This window comes from Malurus melanocephalus, unplaced genomic scaffold (assembly GCF_030028575.1).
Source record: "Malurus melanocephalus ecotype Western Australia unplaced genomic scaffold, MMel_1.1 scaffold_547, whole genome shotgun sequence".
In the NCBI taxonomy this organism is placed as follows: Eukaryota; Metazoa; Chordata; class Aves; order Passeriformes; family Maluridae; genus Malurus; species Malurus melanocephalus.
The window spans coordinates 362587-378008 of record NW_026623779.1 but is presented as its reverse complement, the minus strand read 5'-3'; the positions used below and the strand labels follow the sequence as shown (position 1 = coordinate 378008).

At 39.0% G+C, this 15422-nt stretch overlaps 1 protein-coding gene across 1 annotated transcript in view; it reads right to left on the bottom strand.

Annotated features, from left to right (window-relative positions):
- ADAMTSL3 (ADAMTS like 3) overlaps positions 1-15422 on the bottom strand; it is a 94282-nt gene that overhangs the window by 61895 nt on the left and 16965 nt on the right. The window contains exon 3 of the mRNA XM_057382035.1: positions 7225-7344. Within this exon, the coding sequence (XP_057238018.1) occupies positions 7225-7344 (120 nt within the window). The remainder of the gene's footprint in view (positions 1-7224; positions 7345-15422) is intronic.

Here is a 15422-nt window from a genome sequence, read left to right as displayed (position 1 = left end):
AAGTACTTAAGGCTGATGTTCAAAYAGAGCATTACTCTTTACCAAAGACCACTCCAAACACTCAACCAAGCACTGAGCACCTTCCACTATTGCCTCAAACCACATGCAAGCRTTTATTTCTGTAAATAGTTTCAGACATGCAAAAAAATCTATTGACATTCACAGGACATCCTGCACATTGGAAGGTGCAGCCAMAGTTTCAGTGTTTTCTTGGGTGTGATGGTTTAAAGGATTAGAAAATAGCRATAGGTTATGGTCCAAAAGTTCAGTAAATTTAGCTGAATTATCAAAACACTAAATACAATCTGCTCTTTCTTTGACTAAGATCATTGAAAAGACMTCGTTTCAAAATGTATTAGTGCTGTGTAAAAGAAGTGATTAATGCACCATTAGGCTTTATCAGCCTCAAACATCCTCTCATCCATGGATATCTGAAGAATGACTTTCCAGCTCCCAGCACTGCATTTCCCACAGKACTTGAAATTTATCTTTTTGATTTAGAAGCACTTCTCCACTGTATCTCAATGAACTCTTATTGATAGATGATAGCAGCACTGTGTCAGAGYATGGGATTATTTCTGTTACCTCCAGACCTTTCAGTCCTAATTTAGAAGGGTGAACCTTCTAAAGCTTTATCGATGTCAGAGCTCTTGGATAAGAACACGTGGAACTTCTGGGGGGTGCAGCAGGGGCACCAGGAGCTCAGTGGGAAATTCACATTGCATTTATCAATCTCTCATGATTTAATCATTGCTCTCCTCCAAATGATGTCAAATGAGCCCCTAGTCTGTTAATTCATTTCATCAGGTGCCTTGTTCCCAGTCCAGGGTAGCAGAATTGAGTTAAACACTGCACAGTAGAATATTTGCCCAAGAACACGCCCTGATCCTTGGAGAAAGAAAGGTTAAAAAAAAAAAAAATCTATTGCTAGAAACTGAAACATGTACTTGGGAAAACTTGGAATTGTAAACATTAGACCATGAAACACCTGAAAGTGAGTTTAAAAATTCAGTCTTTTATGAAAAATGTGCATGGTAGAGATGCTAGAAAAGTGAGGCATTTAGTATTAAAGTTATTTTTCTGATTGATAGCTCAACCTCAAATTGAATAAACATGAATTTGTGGCCCCAAAGGTATGTCTAAGAAAAAAGGAAGAAAATCAGTGCCCCTGCATAGCCTTTTATCATCCACTGGAGCAGCCTCAGCGYCTGTCCAGCACCCAGGGGAGCAAGAATAAGAAAAACAACTGAAAGTTGTGGTCCATTGTCCTTTCTTCCTTGAGAAATCACTCTGGGGGATGACCTCRCAAAGGAGGGGTCACTGCAGCTACCTGGGAGTGCTCTGGCAGCTCTGAGGTCAGTTCTGTCCCAGCCACAGAAGGTCTAAACCAGGCCAGTGGGTTTCACCACGCAATTGGCTGGAATAGGATTACAGCCCCGTGGAAGGGGTTGGATCCAAACTGAAATGATAGAAAATGTGTTTTCTGCAGAAACTGTATAAAATAACAGATTCTCTGTGCAGGCCGCTCTGCTGCACAAGGTGAAGACCCAGTGGCTTCTGTAAGGATGATTTACACACAGAGACCTTTGGCAGGGTTTGGGACTGAGCTGTAGGGGAAACAAGGCAGCCTGTAACTCAGAAACACAGACTGCACRCAGCATTTCCACTGATTTCTCTCAACAACAAAACCCTGAGCTTCAAACGGTGGCTGCTGCTTTAAAAAGTGCCAGTTCCCATTCAGTTTGCCAATAAACAAAAGTATTTTAAACCAGCTTTCAGCTCACTAAGCGACCTCTCACACACAAGTAATGCTATAATTACTCGTGCACATGCTCCTCACACACTTCCAGGCAGCAATTAGCCCAAACAAAAGTATTGTTTGAAYAGGATCATGCCTGACTTGTGCAGTATCAGTCTCTGTAAGAGTGGTTTTGCCTGAATTTCTAAGTGGTTTCCATTTTCTCCTAATCCTCACCTCCTTTTCCTCCCTTCCACTCCAAATCAGAAACACATTTCGCTTGATTATGGAGSTAATTTCCTTACCCCAAAACCAAAAACCAACCAAAAAACATACCCTTAAAAATAGAGACCAAAATTAAAGCCACGAACAAAAAAATAAAGTTATATGTGTCAGAAAATAATAGAATTTAAAATWTTAGTGAACACCAAACATCACCTTCCATTAAGTTTTCAGAGAAACACCAAATGATGCTTTTTATCTTCACCCAACCTTACAAACACATGGCTGTAAACTCCTTAAATCTGATTTAAAACCTGTTACGAACATCTGCAGGATTAGTATGGGGTTCCACAAACCTCAACAAGTAATTTGTGACTTACACAAGACACGCAGGAGTGAAGTCAGTGCCATCAGTGTTATTGTAATATCAGCAGACTGTAAGGTCAGTCCTGTACACAGCAGGAGATTGGTATTTCTAACCCAGTGCTGAAATTCCACAGCCATCTATTTGCAGTGGCATTCTAGTGCTTGGATGGAATTGAGTTTATCAGTTCACTCTCCAAACACACCAATGAAACCACCAAGTGTTCCTCAGTGGAATGTTTGCATTCTAAAAGAACGCCTGAAATAGTTTGTGGCCACTTGAAAACAGCRTGTTTATTCAAAAAAAGAACCTCTCAAAGCAGAGCTAGACACTGAGATTCAAGATGTWGAGTCTTTAATAGCTCTGAGTGCTTTTTCAGGGTATCAACACAAATGGCTGTCAGAGAATAATCCAATTTCAGGCTCCTTCTCAAATCAAGAGCACTGGAGGTTGGTGTGTTTGGGTAGCAGTGAGGGGCTAAGGACACATCTTCAGCAGATCAGAGCTCTTCTGGCTGATATTAATGTGCAGCAATGTCCCTCACATGGCTCATCTCCAGCCTGAAAATGTGCAGCTCCACTGCTCTGGTGATAGAGATGAAACCAGAGGGGTAACAGAACCAGCCTGTGCCTCCAGTACTGCTCCAGAGGCAGCTGAAATGGGGAAAGAGGTGAAAGAAATMATGGAAAAATGGCTGTGGGACCCCTAAGACAGCTTCTGTCCACACAAGAGATTTTTTGGTATAACATGAAAAACCTACAGAACAAACACAAATGTTTACAATACACAACACAAATGGTTATTGCCGCTGTGCTACAAATAAAAAGGTGGAATAATAGGTTCCATCAGTTTATTTCAATATTAATTTTTGAAGTAATTCAGATCCTGGGCTCCGCTGCCTTTTTAAAAGTTCATATTTTAAATGCCATGCTCCTTTTCCCCTGAAAAAGCAGAAGCCAAGATAGACTATTTCTATTTGTGGAAGACAAGGCTTAGATGAGAATATTTATTTTCCTAATTTTGGCATTCACTTTATAGCGTGGCCCTTTTCTAGCAAACCCAAAGAAAGATGAGTTATTAATGAACTGCAGCAGCTGCAGCCTGGGAGTTACAATTTGCACATCCAGCTGCAAACAGACTCACTGCTTTCTACCTTATCTCACATGGCCTGATAGTGCAAATTTTCATTAATACTCGTTTAGAAATATTAAATTGCTTTGCCAAGATCAGACTACTTAGGGCCATATATCTAATTCCAGACTTTAAGCTATCCTTGTTGTGAGTTTAAACTGATAAACATCATAAAATTCACAAGAAGCAAGGTCAACTAGAAAGCTAACTGGTCAAGCAAACATTTTCTCACTTGAAAGATAAATTTACTTTCTTTTTTCGTTCCTGTTTTTTACCCACACCCCCAAGAGAACTCTCTTTCAGCCAGCCAATCAAAGTGGAAATGWACTTCAAACACACTCAGCCCAAGCAAGTTTTCACTGCTGTCCTTCTTGGTGGTCCGTCATATGGAATGGTTTTAATACTTGGAAGCAATACCTTAAGTGTCAGAAAACAAGAACATTTTATTTCTGGAAGAAAGCTTTCCAGTACTACTAGCATTTTGGAAAAGAAAAAAAATTCCTTGTRGTAGATTAAAAGGTGAAAAGCCAAAAGAAATCAGAAAGGAAAGTGGGAAACTATTCCTTATGGCAAGGTTCAACTGGTATCTCAGGGCTGGAGAAAGGGCTATTATTTATATATTTACTTATTTCATAAATTCATTTATTTACTTAATTATTTTCATGAATGGTAGGAAAGAGGCATTTTTTTTCCAATCTCAAATTTCTAACAGTAGTTGAAGTCTTTGGCTATGCATTAAAATCTATTTGGTACCAAGTTAAGATTTAAATTGCATTGACTCAGCAGAATTTCAGAAACTCAGGATTCAATACATGGATATATCACTTGGTGAACAATACAGGAACCTTTAGAAAATGTTCAATTTAAACATTTCTACATTTCTGTCCTTTGGGATCCCTCACAAGTATTTGCTTTGAAACACTGTTTTTCTTTTTTCCCTGAAGATAAAGCAATAAATGTGTCACCCCAGGGAATCAGGGTGGCACTATCTGATCAGGTTTTAAAAGGTATTTTCTTCTATAGCCACAGAAGCAGCAAAAARATATTCAGTGAATTTTGAAAATATCTAGCCAAAGAATTTCATCTGCATGTAATTCTTAAATACACACATAGCAACGAAATATGCAGAGGGGTTAGAGCAGCCCTGCACAGCAATGAGAGCACAGTCCTGCCAGATGAAAGCAGAACAAAATGTACTATCTGCATGCACATGGAGCCATCTGTAATTCTGCTGGGCTGGAGCAGAGTACAGTGTGTTCCTATTAATATTTACTCATCTTTCATTTCAAACTGTAAGCTTGTCATTTCAGATAGCAAATACTTTTGAATATTTAAGAAACAGCTAGTTCTATTTTACTGAGATTACTTACTAACAAAGGAATGAGTGATTCTGATTAAACTGGCTCCCTGCTTGAGAAATACCACACACAACAGCCAAAGAAAACCCCTTTGAAACATTCCTGTGTTTGGAGGATGTAGGGAAACTAATCCTGGATCACCACGATGATGATGCTGCTGTATAAAAATATGATCCATCTCTCCCTGGAAATGGTCCTGGCCTGGGTGAAAGGAGCAGTGAGAGGGGAAAGGGCACATTTGGGAAGGCAGGGACAGTCAGACTCCCTGCAAGTGCCTCCAAGATGGGCTGGCCAAACATTTACCATGGATCAAACCTATCCATCCCTGCTTATAAAAATTCAAGATATTATCCAATAAGGATTTTCAGCCTCTGATTTTAAGACTTCCATCCATTCATACAAGTGTACGTCAAAAGAAAGAGTTGAAGGAAACACAGAAAACAAACAAACAAAAAAATATTTAGTTTTCTGACCCAGTTTGACCACGATACAGTTGAGTTTTGTATTAACATTTCAGGAAAAGTGTAATAATAASTGTCTATTATTACAAATCTATGATTAAGTTCCTAGAAAATCAAGAAAAATCTTTCAATCCAGCAAATAAATCCTGATTTACTTGCAGGAAGGTAAAGCTAGAGATATAGATCAGTTCCCATCTGCATTCAATGTGTTTATAATTTTTAATATAGAATGCTCAGGGAATGATTTTTCTTTCAAAAGAAAGYACTGCTAATACAGTTGCTCTTATTTTCAACATTTTGATGTTTGAGCACCATTTTCAGTTCCAGGAATTCAAACTTAATTTCATACTGCTAAGTGCCTGGGAAGAGCAGGCTTCAAAACTAAATCACATTTACAAAAGAAYAGAAGCTGCCATATCCTAGATCCAAATTCAGATCTCAATGGAATTAATGGAAAACTTTCCATCAAATGKAATTCTTTCCATCAAATGGAATGGAGCTTGGAACTGGCTCCTGCACAGAGCTGTGCTGGTATTTGAGGGTTTTTTGAGGGGATTCATTTTGTTTGTTTTCTAATCAGCTGTATTATTCACGTAGTCCAAACAGTCTAGTCAAAGACTCAGACTAAGCCTCTGTTATATTTGATTTATCATCTTCTCTAAAATGTGCTCTATTAAATGGAAACTATTTTGATCAAAGTGTATAACCTTTATAGTGTTTTTCAACTACTGTCATTAAATGCAGCCTGGGTTGCAGCTGCATTTTACTGTCCTAAAAGTTATTGCTTTCCCAGGTGTTGGGTCCAAGGAATGTTTTATCCAAGTACCTTTTCTGTTGATAATCAAGGCCCTCTAGGGAAGGAAAGTATGAATTATTGTAAACATTTAAACAAACTTCAGATAGTTCACAGTGGCTCAGCATGCTTTCCATTGTATCTTTYCTGCTTCCTTTTGTCTGTCTAAAGAACTGTCAGTTTAAAGCTAAAATAAACYCACCTCAGCTCTCTTTAGACAGTGATGAGCAAAGTGTTTTCTTCAAGGAGCTCCTGCAAGGAGAGCACCTTTGAAAATAAAACTGCCCCTCGCTGCCAGACCCATACCCTGTGATGCGGGGAAAGTTTGGCTCTTGTCTCACTTCTGCAGGGAGTGTTTCCTACCAAAATCCCTCCTTTACATTAAGAAACACACTCTAAGTGTCTATGAATGTAATTCAGACAGTTTTGATGTGAAATTCGACTGACTCCTGGAACACATTGTGTTAGGAGTAAATTTCCACAGCACGCCACACATTTCCTAGGTTTACTTCAGATCTTTTGCCAAGATTAACAGCGTTTCTTTCATGTTGCTTTCTTTACATTTATATCTATATTCCATGTTTAACATAATGTTTCTAAGGGTCTGGAGAAAGCATTAAAGACTTTTAACTTAAAAAAATYAATTTKTTTYCTTCTWAACACYGCTMCATCCATTATTACACTTCCTATTTGYTTCTTTATGATTCACCCAACCTTCCCTCACAAAAATTTCATTAACTAATATAATGTGTTGACTTTTCACAAGCTGGAAAATGCAAGATCTGCCTAACACTGATTCTCCCATTAAATAAAACAAATTAGGTTAAATCAAACAAATCACAGAAAGGACAATCACCTCTAATTCTGCACATTTTGCAGATGTACTATAAATATATATTTACACACCACTAAAATATCACTGCTTTTGTCWCCATCTCATCTTATTAATATTTCCCAAGTGTGGTTTTACTTATTATTTATGCAACTAAGTGCCTTAATTTTCATTCTGTGCAGTGTGTTCTCATTCATCTTGCTATAAATTTGAGATGTCTTCAAAAGACAAAACACACTGTCCCTTAATCATTTTCTCAGGGATGTGTTTCTCAGAGTTACACGAATGTGACRAAATCCACGATTTTCACACACAGCACACTGACCTGGTCATCGTAGCGGTAGGTGAGGAACTGCTCCCCCGTGGTATCCTCAAGAAAACTCCCCTGTGGAGAAAGTGCAAACTCAGGCAAGAAGTATGCACCTTGGGATTGCTCTGCTCCTGTCTGCAAGAAATCCAGAAAGGTCACGTTACACCTACTGCAAACACAAGKAAATTCTTAAAAAAACTGCATATAAGTACAAAATCTAGACATGAACTTCTGGAGGAAGAAAATAAGTGTCGTGCTCCAGGCACAGCATTTCTGGGTGGATATTTTGCTGMGATGGAGATGTGCTAAATACCTACAGAGGTCCAAACCAAAATWAGATGCCTCAATAGCTGAATAATCTACTAAACCAAAGGAGATCATCTCTGATTTATCACCCAGCACAGCTCAAAGACATTCAAAAAGCAAATACACTTTCTTTTTCCTTATACACTCCACTAGAGAAGTGGYTGCTGCAGGTAACAGGCTTTTGGTTAAACACAGATTATTCATTTTCACAATGAAGAAACAAAGACTTCATCACAGACTAACTCAGCTTAGAAGGTATCGTGAGGGCTCAGCTATCCAAAGGGGTAACCTGTGAAGCCATGACAGTAGGAATCACCTTCCTAYCTTGCAGAAGGGTATTACTGCAAAGAACTAGGGAGGGGAGTGACTGGAATGAACACAGGCAGTGCCCTGTATCAGTTCACAGCTGGGGAAGAGCATTTGAGAACACGCTGAGAGACAAAAAACGTCTCGTTTCAAGCTAGAGAAGAGCTAATTCTGTCAGAAGCATAGCTGGTACCTCCAGCTGGGCTGTCTGACACCTGGGCCTGATGGAGAAACAGCTTTTTTGTTCAGAGAATCTGCAATCACAATACACCTGAAACGCGCTCAACTCACCAACACCAKCTCATGGCACTGTGGGTCTCAGGCAGCCCAATTTATGCAGCAAATCCTCTGCACAGATGCTCCTGCCCTTGTTACTCCTGCCTTTAACTGCCCTGAGAACTGTTTGTGCACTAGAGAAAATAAGCAACCAMCTTGTGAATGCAGAATATTGAGGACAGGACAAGGAGATGAACTTCACCTTCCAAAAGGTTGAAACCTTTCAGGGAAGGAAAAAAGGCCTGAAATGTATGTTACTCCTGGACATTTATCAATGAATAGAGTTAATAAATAGARGTGTAATTAAACTGTATCTTTTGACTTTTACACAGTAATTTTACACGAAACTTGGCAGTTGCCATTGCCCAGTTTCTAGACTCTTGGCTTGAACTGTACCCAATACAGGTGCCAGACAACTGGAGATTTCAAAAATAACCAATGTAATTTAACCAGTTTGTGGTGGAAAGGGGAGGTAGGACCTACTGCACTTTTACAGTAATTTCCCTTTCTGAAGCTCAGAGTTATCTCATAGAAAGCAGATGCCATGCTGCTCACAGGATGGTCTGGAGGAGCTTACAGGGCTTTTGCTCACTCTTGTGAGCTGTCAGCTTCTCAGACTGCAAACCCCATCAGCTATGACAGCATCAGATTAACATACTTGGTTTAAATCAAGCAGTCTTCATATAAACTAGAAATAGCTTGCAAAGGACATGTCTAGACTAGGGTAAAGGTCATATTTCAGCATGCAAGACTGAACAAGATTGYAAAGAGAATTTTTTCATCAGGCCTACTAAGAGCAATTCACATTCACACCACATGATGACATTTCTGTAAAGCTTATTGCTCTCCCTTTTAGGCTTTAGCCAACTGACTTTATTTATGCATAATTAATTAATAAAATATGGAGAACACATCTACATTTGATAACAATAGTTTCCCCAAAAGAGGTCCACAGTAAAGCTGCCACTGAAGCTGAGCTGGCTCAGCTGGGGGAGCACAACCCAGACATGGCCAGGCTGACATAATCTGGCATTGTTCCCCATGGTTTCAGTGGCTATCCATAGATCCTCTGTGAGGGAATATGGCAATGATGTAATCCCATGATTTCAGCACAGGACTCGTGCAGCAGAGATATGCATTCTAAATCTCCAGTGGCCTGGGTTAAAGCATTTATCACTTTAGGCTCGGTTTCACCAGGTGTAAAACAATTACAGCACCTACTGGCCTATAGTAATGGTGGATTGTTAAATTTAGTTTATATTTGTAAAACACTTTGGAAAAGAATACCATTAAGTGCTAGAGATTTATAGCATTGTTTTTGGAAGAGCTGCCTAATTTATGAGCAGAGGAGAATCAAAATTACCCCGCCATACTTCTTAGCTAATTGCATATATCACACTGTTGCCTAATTTCTCATGTCAATAGGATATGTAGCAATTTTTTTTTTAAAATCAGATCTTCAAATGTTTAAAGCACTCTTTTGTACGCACTCACCAAAGAAGCAGAATATCATTTATACCCTCTAGATGTAAGTACCTTGGTGGGAGCTGCATGTTCCCAATGCTCTCTCATTCACACATTGTACTGAACACAAAATATAATGCTTCCACTTAGGCCATTTTATTCCCCACTGAGGAATCTACCACTGCTCCTTATGAGGCTTTTATATTGCTATGGGCACTTTGGCTTAAATGTAATTCAAATTTCAACAGTCTGTGGGTTTATAGTGTATTTGGGATCATCTCTGGATGACTTAGCTAATCTGATATAAATTCATGTTTTAAAGTAAAGACTATAAGTGCAAGTTTCAGAAAACAATTACATTTCATGCTAGTGTTTTAGGTCTGTTTAATGGCCAGTTTAATCTCAATAGCTTTAAATTAAATGTGTCAAGTTACAAGTACATTTAAGATTTAGAACAGGCATTTCAAACCAGCTTTTATGATCTTAAGCATATGAAGACAGTAGAAGGTGATAATGTAGCCAAACCAGATATAATTTTAATCACTACATAAAATTCATTGGCATTAATATATCATGTAAGCAAGAAAGAATGTACTACCTACTGACAAAAAAGAAAATTTAAAAGTTGGAAACAGATCCATGTTTGAAAATCTTCCAGCTGATTATGGCACATAACTTACTAGTCAGAAACTGRAATAATAAGGTCTTCCATGTTACATTTTCTACCTCTGTGATCAAGGAGAGCTGTCCTGATCAGCAGACAATGAATGTAGCTCCTGGAAGTGTGAAGKCACTGGTTTATTCAAGCCTTGTGCTGAAGCACAGCTTTGATCTCAGGCTGTGATTGCATCCTCATTCCCCACTCCCCACCCGAGCGCTGAAAAACCAAATTACTCCTCCCCTTCCAACTGCAGAAGACACAAAGCCTCAGGTTTGAGATCTTCCACCAAAGCTACACCTTGYTTCTACTGCTGTGCAGACTCATTGCTCTGTGTAACACTGACCAAAGCATCTGCCCGAGTTGCTGCATTGGAGGATTTGATTTGATTTTTTTATTGAGAATAAGAAGAATGTGAGTGCTTCCCAGCCARTCCTGCCCTCAGCAAGCAGCATGGCTGAAAGGACAATGCCCACAGACAGCACATGGGAAGGAGCTCATTTTAAATCAGCTTTAGGTGATCCTAAACTGAGCCTCTCCCAGTGATGGGTGCAGGAGGTGCTGCTGGGGCACCTTCTGGTTCTGTCTGACACAAAAGGAATCCCACTGGCACCTTCTGAAACCACCACACACTGCAAAGGATGTTATAACTGCTCCTCTCCCCTTGATACCCAGGATTCAAATTTACTATTGCCATCCAATTCACTTACAGTTATCAAATCATGGCAATCACTCAACTGTAGAGTTTTCCTATTGCTAAMTATTAATCATTGGTCATTCCTTCAAAGTTAGAGATTAAAAATTTCATCCATGRATTTAAACTGTCATTGTAATTTTAGATAAATTTAAAAATACAGTTTATTCTGCAGTTCTTGGAGACAATTTGATAGTGAGGCCAAGGCAAAGCTCAACCTCATCTCAGAACAGAGTAGAATAGATTAGTAGAATCTAGTAGAATAGATTATTCTACTTAATCACAGCCACCAGGAGACTTGAAAGTAATCATTCCATATTTATATATATATACACACAGCAGCAGCTTTAGAAAGAGAGCTTTCCACTAAATCTGAGCTCCGAGGGGCAAGAAGATGAGTGAACAGAGATGTAATGTCTCAAAGAAATTACTACAACATAATTATAAAGAAAACATCCGTATTTTGGATACAGAGAAATTTTTAATTTTAGAGTTTCTTAGCACCAAGAACCACATTACAAGAAAAGTAAGAATTCTGCTGTTATATACACTTAACACATACAAACATCACCTATATTTGAATCAGTCATTCCCTAAGCCTGTGTCCTCACTAAAATTGGGGTTTAATGAGAGCAAACTGGAGTAATGCAGGTGAAAACTTCAAAATTATCTGTTTTAAATGCTGAAAATGACAAATACCGTGTTCTCCCTGAAACTGCATCAATATCTTGTTTTAGAAAGAGACACCAAGGAGAAAAGGCCCGAGCAACGAAAGCTTTACAGTTATGAACAACTGCACTATCCTGCCCAAAGTAAATGCTATAAAGAAAAGACAAATACAGTGAAGGCAGTTTGCTTTCCACAGTTTTGTGGTTCTTTTATTAGTTCTTGTTGGAAGTGGAAAATGGGCAGCGTTCATTTCCAAAATCATTGTTTCAGGGGGGAAAAAAAAAGATGGGAAAAGCAAAATGAGAAAAACTATCTGCATTCTTAATGACTTGTAAATACATGTTTGTCAGATTAATATGCACAGCAAGTCCAATCATATACCAAAATGTGTTTATTCCCATTTAATTCAAGTTAAATATCTGTCTCCTAAGCTGCTGCAGYGTTTGATTTACGCCCCAGGGAAGCAATATCCCAGCTAAGTAGCAGTTTARTTTAATGGATTTTCAAGGACTCCAATACAAAAATGTTAGAGCACAGCACTCCAGCTTCATCACAACATGAGAAAGTGTATGTGCAGATAAACAATGTCACATTAACAGTTCAGGACTTCAGATATCTCCAGAGCAAGCAATCCTGATGAACAAACATCCAGTAAGAATCTGATTAGCTTTTGTCATGGCCAAGATCTACAGCAACAGCTTCCTAATGCTMGACACTGAAACATTCAAAGACCCTGCAAGGGAACTGAGTTTCCACAGAAGCTGCCAGCAGCTCAGCATTTCTGCAGACCAGGCCAATTATTTAATTATTAATATCAGAAACTAAGAGGCCAGCATTTCAAATCAGAATTAAAGTGTAAATGTCATTTCTCTTAGAAAAATGAAAGAGGACCTGGCTGAACTGAAGTCAAGCACTTCTTCAGAAGAACCCTGAAAGATGAATTTGGCTGTCAGATTACATCAGGGAAGCCACAACTCAGACCCTGAGACAATCTGAAACACTGAGTCACAAACTCTGCCAGGGACAGAACCCGAGTGGGGGACTCAAGGATTGTTCTTCCATGGTGATCTGTTAAAAGCAGACTTAAAACATGTCTGATTTAATGTCTGGTTTAAGYCCAAATCTAATGATTTTTCTCTCCTATGTCTCATTGATTTTTTTTCTCCCATGTCTCATTCTAGGCCTGTTTGAACAAGAAGAAACAAAACAAGCCTGGGAAATGCGACTCAAAGTTGAAGATACATACAAAGATAAGCAAAAAACAATTCTTAAACATTTTGGATAAGCCACCTTTTTCCACCACAGTGAAATGCCGTCAGCAAGCAACTCAGAAAGTGATAGCTCAGCCATTGTTTGAATATTGTCTGTCATTGAAAAGTGAATCTAAACTGCAGYTCTAATCCTATTTCCAGCTGCAAGGAAGCAGCTGCTCCCATCACCTGTRCTGCTCCAACCTTGGAGCACTCAGAGTCATTCCAGAGCCTGCAGTGTGCTCGGGATCTCCAGAACAAAYGGGCTCAGCCTAAACCTTTCCTTCAGGCCGTCAGTTTGTGCAGCTTTAAGCCAATGCTGATACACAAAGACTAATGGAGATCACTTTGTTTTAAATTAAGGTCCTATCTTTCACTCTTTTCAAAAGGACATTCCTACCACAATTCTCCTTGATTAAATGTAAATACATTTTCTTTGGCATAGCTTAGACTGCAGACTGAGACCAACATATTTTGAAATCTTTTTCGGCCCCTTCTGAAATTTACACTAGTGATTAAACTTTTGGATATTTATCAACAATTACTTATGTTTTCTCTTGCTATTGTCGGGCTAAAAGATTAAACATTTCACTGAAAGGCTGCAGTAGTRTTTAGCCAAAACTTCATTTACTTTCAAAACCCAGCTTAAATATCGACTCTACTTCATATTGCTAAAAGAAATTTCTAAAAGRAATATGAACCCTGAAGTTTTCCTTCTTCCATTGAAGCTTCTTCTAAACTCTTTGTTAGGCAGACTCAACCTTCTTTGCAAAGAATTGAGAGCCAAGGGGGAAAATTCAGCAGCCAGACAAGATAACCCCAGAGCAGCTCATTTCTGATTATTGTCAGAAAGTCAGTGGCTGTGGAAGCCTTGGGGAATGGGGAAGGGGCACAGCAATGTTCAGATCCAACAGAAAAGCAATTTTATAGATAAAATATACATAGATTTTATAAATTTTATAGATAAAAAATATATAGATAAAATATATAGAGAGAAAATAGCCTTTACTGCGGAGGGAAGATTCTGCTGCATGTCCTCCAAGAAAGTGGGAGGGTTCCCARGTAACCAAAAGTTGCAGCTGAACAAAAATCCTCCAGAAAACTAACATAAAGCAAAAATCCTGGGCAGGGAAACTGCACAGCACTATTTTGTTAACACTTCTGCACAGCACTGTAAAATGCCTCTTTGTTTTCACCTGGCCACAGGACGTGCCCAGAGTGGTGTGACAGCAGGATTCAGGATTCAAGGAAAAACACCCTCCATTCCATAGGACCAAACACTTCTACACGCAGGTCCAAACACCCCGAGGGAGGCTCTACAGGTGGTGGCAATTTGTAGATTTATATGTGACAAAATGGGAACTGGGACACTGTGGGGTACTGCTGAACAGTCTCAGCCACCATCAGATAAACAGGATAATGATGAGGGAAAGCAGGATGCAAGGCTTCACACAATCCTCAGCTACAGTATATTATAGAGAACTAAAAAATACACTTAATTCTTACACACTCCAGCATTATAGTACCATTCATCAAGAGATCTTGTGTGACTCAAAGTTGTCATTATCCTCATTTACAATGGCTGCTCTCAGGAGAGTCTGTGACTTCTGACTCARATTTTCCCAGTTCTTTTTAATTTAAATTATAACCCTAATGTTATTAATGTTATGTTATGTTAGTATGATTATTTATATTTAATTTCCTTTTGAGTTTTTTTTCCTTTAGCAGTGATATAATTTGAACTGACACAGTAACAYGGTTTTCATATACTCCAGTTGAAATTGTGCCTGAGGGCAGTGAAATTCTCATCCATAAGCTGCRTGAAGAAAAAAACTCTGGCACTCAGAAGCCAAACACCTGCTAGAACGAGTGGCGGATCCAGATTTTTAAGAGAATTCCTGTTGCATAATGAAAACACAAAGAAGGGAAATGTGTGGGGTGATGGAATGGTATTAAAACCACGGCACTTAGGGAAAAAAAAAAAGAAGAATCTTAAACCACTATACACTTCAGAGCTAAATGCTGAAGATTTTGACATCGAAGTTTTTCACAAGTGCATTTAAAACCAGAGATTTTGTCATGTGAGGAAAGTTGAGCAATGTCTTTATCATTTATTGCAGGGCACTGCAATATGACAGGGTTTTCTCCCTGCCCTCAGTCTCTGTGCATCTGATTCTGATTCAGATGGCAGAGAAAACTAGCAAGTATTCACCCCCAAAAAAGGCTGCCCTAGCACCAGTAATTTTTTTTTTTCATTGCTTACAGTTTAAACAATGTTGTGATCAGCACCCATGTGGTGTTTATCACAAACAGGTAGATGGAATTGCTCTGCTGGAAATGACTACAAATGCYCATCATGGAAATTGAGGAAACAGGAAAGCTCTCAGCCACCAACAACTGGAACCATTTCTCAGCAGGAAAATACATCTTTGGCACAACTCTGTTGAAGATCAAACAGCCCAAAACTCACGCAGGAGAACACAAAGTGCATGAAACCAAGCAACTTGGACAGATCAGGAAGAGAGAAAGCKTCTGATAATCAATATCCACCATCACTGAGTGAACAGTCCTGTCAGTGCCATGGGAGAGC